At 40.7% G+C, this 8,436-nt stretch overlaps 1 protein-coding gene across 1 annotated transcript in view; it reads left to right on the top strand.

Moving 5' to 3' along the window:
• The first annotated feature begins 7,994 nt into the window (after positions 1–7,994).
• CMPK2 (cytidine monophosphate (UMP-CMP) kinase 2, mitochondrial) overlaps positions 7,995–8,436 on the top strand; it is a 17,983-nt gene continuing 17,541 nt past the window's right edge. Inside the window, exon 1 of the mRNA XM_010852106.1 lies at positions 7,995–8,043. Coding sequence (XP_010850408.1) covers positions 7,995–8,043 — 49 coding nt within the window. The remainder of the gene's footprint in view (positions 8,044–8,436) is intronic.

The following is an 8,436-nucleotide window of genomic DNA, read 5'->3' as shown; positions in this document are numbered from 1 at the left end:
CCAAACTGGAAGTGGTCAAACAGGAGATGGCATGAGTGAACATGAACATTTTAGGAATTGGTGGACTAAATGGACTGGAATGGGTGAATTTAACTCAGATGACCATTATGTTTACTACTGTGGGCAAGAATCCCTAAAAAAAAAAAAAATGGAGTAGCCATAATAGTCAACAAGAGTCTGAAATGCATTACTTGAATGCAATCTCAAAAATGACAGAATGATCTTTGTTCCCTTCCAAGGCAAACCATTCAATACCACAATAATGTAAGTCTATGCCCTGAACGCAATGCTGAAGAAGCTGAGTTGAATGGTTCTACGAAGACCTACAAGACCTTCTAGAACTAACACCTCAAAAAGATGTTGTTTTCATTATAGGGGACTGGAATGCAAAAGTAGGAGGTCAAGAAATACCTGGAGTAAGAGGCAAGTTTTGCTTTGGAGTACAGAATGACGCAGGGCCAAAGCTAACAGAGTTTTGCCAAGAGAACACACTGGTCATAGCAAACACCCTCTTCCAACAACACAAGAGACAAGTCTACACATGGACATCACCAGATGGTCAATACTGAAATCAGATAATTATATTCTTTGCAGCCAAAGATGGAGAAGCTCTATACAGTCAGCAAAAACAAGACCGGGAGCTGACTGTGGCTCAGATCATGAACTCCTTATTACCAAATTCAGACTTAAATTGAAGAAAGGAGGGAAAACCACTAGACCATTCAGGTATGACCCTAATCAAATTCTTTATGATTATACAGTGGAAGTGAGAAATAGATTCACTTATACATATATATCTATTCTCTTATAATTCTTTTCCATTATAAGTAATTACAAGATATTGAATATGGTTCTTTGTGCTGTTCAGTAGCTCCTTGTTGATTATCTGTTTTACACATAGTAGTGTGTATTGACAGAGAAGGCGATGGCACCCCACTCCAGTACTCTTGCCTAGAAAATCCCATGGACGAAGGAGCCTGGTAGGCTGCAGTCCATGCGGTCGCAAAGAGTCGGACACGACTGAAGCGACTTAGCCACAGCAGCAGCAGCAGCAGCAGCAGCAGTGTGTATTGAAGGGAGGAGAAGAGGGCAACAGAGGATGAGGTGATTGGATGGCATCACTGACTTGATGGACATGAGTTTGAACAAGCTCTGAGAGTTGGTGATGGCCAGGGAAGCCTGGTGTGCTGCAGTCCATGGGGTTGCAAAGAGTCAGACACGACTGATTGACTGAAATGAACTGGACACCACTGATTGAACTGAAAGGACACCACATCTTTTTTATCCATTCATCTGTCAAGGATATTTAGGCTGCTCCTATGTCTTATTTATTATGAATAGTGCTGCTATGAGCATCGGGGTGCATATTTCTTTACAAATTATGGTTTTCTTTGGATATATGTTCAGGAGTGGGGTTGCTGGATCATATAGTAGTTCTACTTTTAGTTTTCTAAGGAACCAAATACATGTTCTCCATAGTGGCTGTGCCAACCTACCTTCCCACCAATGGTGTTGGAATTGTCTCCACATTCTCTCCAGCATTTATTATTTGTAGACTTTTTAATGATGGCCATTAAAAGGTGACCAGTGTGACTGGTGTGAGGCGGTACCTCACTATAGTTTTGAAATGCATTTTTCTAATACCTAACATGCTTCTTAGTTGTCAAGAATTACTGTGGTTTTTCATTTTCACATTTTTCCTAGAAAATGTTGTTCAACTGTGTATTGGGATTTTCTCTCCTTGAACCCTCTTTGATCAGAATAGCGTTTGATTGCTCCTGTGTGGTCTGGTTTTCAAGAGACTTGTAGGAAGTTGGGATAGTCCTCGTGGTTAAGTTTGTGAAACCACCAGCCTAGCTCATCTCTTACTAGCTGAGCTGACTGGGTTACTTTATCTCTCTGGATCTTTAATTCCTCATCTGCAAGACCAGATATCTCAAGGGATCCTTGAGGAGACTGAAAATTCTAATTTGTGTGAATCACTTAGAACATTCAGTTAGGGTTAGCTTTTGTTATCATACTTGTGTTGTATTTTGAGTGGAAACAGAGATGATTTTCATTTCATTGGGAAGGAAACTGAAACTAAATTCACTGTGACTGAAACTGAAAGTAAATTACCAAGCCTGTCACGTGTGCACGGAGAAACAAAAACCAAGTCTGTTTCCATTTCAAATCAAATATTGAGTAATGTAATAGAAGGTAACCATACAGGCTTTTGAAGCCAAACATTTAGAGGTTTGAATCTCAGTTCAGTCAGTATTGTTTTGTTCAGGCTAACTTTCTTTACCTGCCTGATATTGTTAACACATCTGGGAAATATGGGTGTTAATGTCTGTCTCACCTAGAGCATTTTAAGGATTAGATGACACGATGTTTATTAAGCACAGAAGAAAGAGCTAGAGAGAATCAATTAGAAATATCTAGCCTGTAAAGTCCCACAGACGGGGGAGCCTGGTAGGCTGCAGTCCTTGGGGTCGCTGGGAGTCGGACACGACTGAGTGACTTCCCTTTCACTTTTCACTTTCATACATTGGAGAAAGAAATGGCAACCCACTCCAGTGTTCTTGCCTGGAGAATCCCGGGGACAGGGGAGCCTTGTGGGTTGCTGTCTATGGGGTTGCACGGAGTCAGACACGGCTGAAGTGACTTAGCAGCAGCAGCACATTTAACATTGTGTACCAGGCACTGGGTTATATTTTGAAGTCACTAACTTACCTTGTTGTTTTATTGTAAAATCATATTTGACTGTTACAACCCTGTGGACTACAGCCCACCAGGCTCCACTGTCCATGGGATTTTCCAGGCAAGAATACTGTAGTGGGGAGCCATTTCCTCCTCCAAGGATCTTCCCAGCCCAGGAATCAAACCCACTTCTCCTACACTGGCAGGCAGATTCTTTACTACTGAGCCAACTTATCTTACAGCTGGTAAAACCTATGTCACATAGGGAGTGAGGGTTTGAACCAGGACTTAAACACCTGCAATACTGCTCAATAATTGATAATTACTATCAAATTATTTTATGATTTCTTCTTTAGTCTGTCCTATTCAAGGCAGTTTCTTTTATTCATTCATTTGCTCATTCAATCATTCATTCAGGGATTCGTGATTCATTCAAGAATCATTCAGGGATTGTTTATTTCCTTCCTTTCTTTTTTTTTTTAATTTTATCTATTTTATTTTGACTGTACTGGGTCTTCGTTGTTGCATGCAGGCTTTTTCTAGTTGCGGCGAGCGGGTCGGTGGCTACTGTCTAGTTATGGTGTGTGGGCTTTTCATTGCAGTGGCTTCTTCTGTTGTGGAGTACAGATTAGTTGCTTAAGAGCACGGGTTTAGTTGCTCCACAGCACATGTGATGTTCACGGACATCAAACCTGAGAGATCAAACCTGTGTCCCCTGCATCGGCAGGCAGATTCTAAATGCCTGAGTAACAGCCAAATGTCACCGCCATTTTTCTTTAGCCAGGCACTTTTCCCTTTGAACACCTGCACGTCCCTAAGGTAGCCCCTGCTCCCAGACGTGCATCATCCTTGAAGCAACATCAAACAGCTACTGCCATACGTTAGACTATGGAATCCATTTAGCTACTTGAAGTCTTCATATTATTTCTCTGGTAAATCTTGTGTTGAGCATCTTCTGGATAAAGAAAAGTGCACAATTCACACATGTGCAGCTGAACAAATTTTGGATGCTCTGAACACATGTGTGTAACAACCGTCTTGATCAAGAGATAGAACTTTTCCCAGACCTTCAGACGTCCAGGACCTCCCCCCAGGGTCCTAAACCCTACCTCTGCCCCAAAGATAACCCTGTCCTGTTTTCTAAGACCACATCCTAGGTGAGCCTGCTTTTGGAGTTGTTATGAATGGAATCACGCCATACATACTCTTTTCTGTGTAGTTTCTTTCACTTGAGGTTATCTTTGTAGATTTATCCACTTGGTTGTGTCTAGAGTACTCTGTTCATTTTTGTAGCTGTCTAGGATTCCATTGCTCGGATTTACCACAATCCACTTAATATATCACAAACCACGTCATCATTATGAGGAGCGTTTGGACTGTTTTCTCATTATGCTATGAATTTTCTTGTACTTGTCTTTCGGTCGACATCAGTATGCATGTGTGTTGGGTATACACCCAGGAGTGGGCTTGTTGGTTCATGCAATATGTACATGTTTCCCTTTAGTACTTATTTCCATAGAGTTTTCCAGAGTGCTGGACCTATTTACATTCCAACCAGAATAATAGAAGGGTTCCCATTGTTCCTTATCTTCCTTCTCACTTGGTATTGTCATTGTAAAAGTTTTGTTTTGCCTGGTTTAATGTTAGCCATCTCAGTGGGTGTGGAGTGGTGTCTCATTGTGGTTTTAGTCCCCAGTTTCCTGATGACTAATGATGTTAAGCATCTTTTTAATATGTTTATTTGGAGACGGAAATGGCAACCCACTCTAGTATTCTTGCCTGGGAAATCCCATGGTCAGAGGAGCTTGGCGGGCTACAGTCCATGGGGTCATGAAAAAGTTGGATATGACTTAGCAACTAAATAACAACAACAACATGTTTGTTAGCTATTCGGTTATTCTGTTTTGTGAGGTGCCTGTTCAAATTCCTGGCTTTTTTTTTGTGTTAGGTTTTCTGCATTTTTATTATTGATTCGTAGGAAGTCATGTACCATGTGCTTTCTTGGTTATATGTATTGCAAACTTATTTAACTCTTTGTCGTTCCTGTTCACTGATTTACTGGTTGTAATTTAGATCATCTGATGAGTGTCATTTCACTAATTTGCAGAGCCGTATTTGTGCATATGAGTATTTCAATAAGCAAAACGGAATATGAAAGTGCTTCAGAATAAGAGTTCTTGAACTTTTAAGTTCTGTATGTGTGTGTGTGTGTGTGTGTGTGTGTGTTGGATTGTGTTTACGAGTCTTAGGACCACCCACATGTTTGCTAATTGGCCACAAGGACTTGCAGGTCTTTGGAGCAGGTCACACTCACAGCTGAGGTTTATTCCAGGGAAGAGGTGCAGAGCAAGGACAACAAAGCAAAGAGGGACATCAGAGGAGTTTGGAGAGGTGGGCGAAGCTTCTGAGTCTTTCCCTTCTGGGCTGCACAGATAGATGTCCTTTTCCTCCCCCACCCAAGACAGGTGTGAGAAAGCAGGTCAGGGATGCCTGAGGAGTCTCCCAGGTCTGCCTTGATGTTGCTGAGTTCAGTCCAAGCTCGCTCTGCTCACTGCACAACAGGCCACGTTGAGAGATGAGGTAGCATATCGAGATAAGATGGCAAACTAATGTCTCAAAGTAACCACCTTTTCAGGGACTGGAGGCCACTTTCTTCTATAGAACAGAGAGCAGGAGGAGAGAGGGAAGGCAAGTAAAGAGCCCATTAATCTTACAAATATCCCTAGAATGCCAGCCTCAGAGAAAATGTGTATATTTCTTTTTTCTTACAGCCATCCACAGATGGACAGGGTCAGGGTGTTTCCCCGAACAAATGTACTTCGGTTTAACATTCAGGCAGAGGGGCAGGGTCCCCCGAGGGAGGCCATTATGGGTGGACAGCGTCGTATTAATGAACAAAAGCAACAGGAAGGATCTGACATGTAGTCAGATTTTGTTACAGTGACATGGTGCTGGGCTGGACCTGTAGACACATTCTCCTGTGTCCATCCTTAGCCACCTAATCTCAGGACCCCACCTGGGAATGAGGCACCATGTTGATGGTTGTGCAAAGATACTCAGACAAAACAGAACCATCAGTGATTGATAAGAGAAGCAAGAAACTTTTTTTTTTTAAGTTTCTAAGTTAATTTGTATTTTATCCATCATAGAGCAAAAATACTATTTTAAAAAATCTTTAATTTTATACTGGACTATAGTTGCTTAATGATGTTGTGTTAGTTTCACGTGTACAACAAAGTGATTCAGTTATACACACACATGTATTCATATCTATTCTTTTTCAAATTCTTTTCCCATTCAGGTTATTACAGAATACTGAGAAGAGTTGAGGGCATATTTCTAGGATTTGGGCAGTATCAATCATGGTTCTAGACTTCCCTGGAAAGATGCCAGGAGTAAGTATCTGCCTTTGCCTTGTTAACTTTCTTCTCACAGAGATCTATCTAAACTGTCCTTCTTAGTGGGAAAATCAACTCCACATAATAGCATGCCCTTCAAGGCCAGAAGCCCACAAATGTGCCCCAAAGAACTTTTATGAACCAGAAACTAATGGCTTATGTACTAGAGGGTTTACCTGTTTCTTGACAAAGCAGCTGCCTATAAACCTGGCCCAGTGTTTCTCAGAACCTTCAGCTACTTTTCTGGGATTGGGATTATAGAAGCACCACTCTCTTGGATTTATTTTGATATATTTTATTTTCCCAGTTCATTATTTATTTTGTGACATTTGAATTTATTGACGTAGGATTGTATGTGTCTTTTTTGTGTCCTTTATAGTCTGTGGTTCTTTCCTCTCTTGTGTTACTATTAATATTATGCTGATTTCATTTTCTTTTTATGCACTTGAATGGTCTACCTAGAAGCAAATCTGTTTAAACAGGTTTTCAAAAACCAATCTGTTCTTCAAAATAAAAGCTATTTTTTCATTTTATTAATTATTATTAATAATTACTGCATTTATGTTAGTTAATTCTCTCTGCTTTCCCCCTATTAACAGAATGACTAGAATATTTCATATTTAATGTTTTCCTGATTGATGCTGCGTTGAAGACTCTGGCTTTTTATTTTTTTCTGATTTATACATCTCATAAAATTTTATTTCTTATTCATTTTTCTTTTTTGTTTTTTAAATTATGAAAGTATATCACATTTACAAGAGGCTTGGAAAATATAGAACAAAGGTACATTTAGTTCCACTATATATTACAATTATTAAGTGGATAAATTAAGATTTTTAGTTGGAGTTTCAATATCAAACTGTCAAAAATTAACAACAGAATGATACACAGCAATGTAGGATATAGTAGACCTGAAAAACACCATGAACCAATTCAACATAATTAAGATTTATACAATTTTCACACAACTGTAAGATACAAATTCTTTTTTTTTTTTTAAGATACAAATTCTATTCTGGTTCCCATAAACTGCCGCTGCTGCTGCTGCTGCTGCTAAGTCGCTTCAGTCGTAACTGACTCTGTGCAACCCCATAGATGGCAGCCCACTAGGCTCCCCTGTCCCTGGGATTCTCCAGGCAAGAACACTGGAGTGGGTTGCCATTTCCTTCTCCAATGCATGAAAGTGAAAAGTGAAAGTAAAGTTGCTCAGTCGTGTCCGACTCCTAGCAACCCCATGGACCTCAGCCTACCAGGCCCCTCCATCCATGGGATTTTCCAGGCAAGAGTACTGGAGTGGGGTGCCAGTGCCTTCTCCGTCCCATAAACTAGGAGACACTAAAACTTATCCAGGGACATAAAACAAGGTGCAAAATTTCTTGGTCTAAAGATATTGAAGTCACAGAAGAAGCCATAAAATCATCTGACTATTTAAATGAATAAGGCCATGCTATTTGTTTACTCTGGAGTAGGAAATGGCAACCCACTCCAGTATTCCTACCCAGAGAATCCCATGGACAGAGAGATTGAGAGAGAATCCATGGACAGAGCCTGGTGGGCTACAGTCCATAGGGCGGCAGAATCCAACAGCACTGAAGTGACTGAGCATATTGGTTTATTCAAAGCCCTCTGAGGTGTCTTCCCAGCTCCCAGCTTCTCTACAGTCACGGGACAGGTCACTGCAGGCAAGTGTATTCAGTCAAACATCCACCCAAGCTGGATCCATCATTCTCTGTCCTAGGCATTTGAAATTGAGCTAAACAATAAGACAGATTTTTTTCCCTTTATCAATGAAGACATTGTGTCTCCGGTCTTCAACACAAGGTTACCACTGACTGAGCCCAGATCCTACAGTGTCACTGAGGTCACAGTCTCCTGGTAGGAAAGTGGAGAGGAAAACCGGAGTGAAGAGCAGATATGACGGGGTCGGGGCGGGTGGGGGGCGGCGGCGGGTCATGGGAAAGAGGTAACAGAGAGGTTCTCTGGAGGATGCACTACAGTCCTGAAGAACAGAAAGAACTTTGTACTTTTCCTGTTTTCTTATCCTCCACACTCTTGACAACCTGCTCTCAAAGTCCAAAAGTCAAATTGTTCATACAGAACTAAAAATATCTTAATCTCAGAATTATTCCTTCCCTATTTACCCATACTTCACATGAAATAGCTCATACTTATTAAAAAGGGGTTTGCTTTCAGAATTAAACCTAATCCCACTCTAAATGCACACGGATTAAATCATAATTATTTGCTTTCTGTTTATCTACCGTTTTCCATCTTTGTTTCTAATTTTGGGGTCTGCTTAGCAATTATTTTCAAAGATACCAGCGAAGGCCTACAAACAAATGAAAACATCCAAATA

Source organism: Bison bison, unplaced genomic scaffold, assembly GCF_000754665.1.
Source record: "Bison bison bison isolate TAMUID 2011002044 unplaced genomic scaffold, Bison_UMD1.0 scf7180017864307, whole genome shotgun sequence".
Lineage (NCBI taxonomy): Eukaryota > Metazoa > Chordata > Mammalia > Artiodactyla > Bovidae > Bison > Bison bison.
The sequence above is the reverse complement of the archived record's forward strand: the minus strand, read 5'-3'. Positions and strand labels throughout refer to the sequence as shown.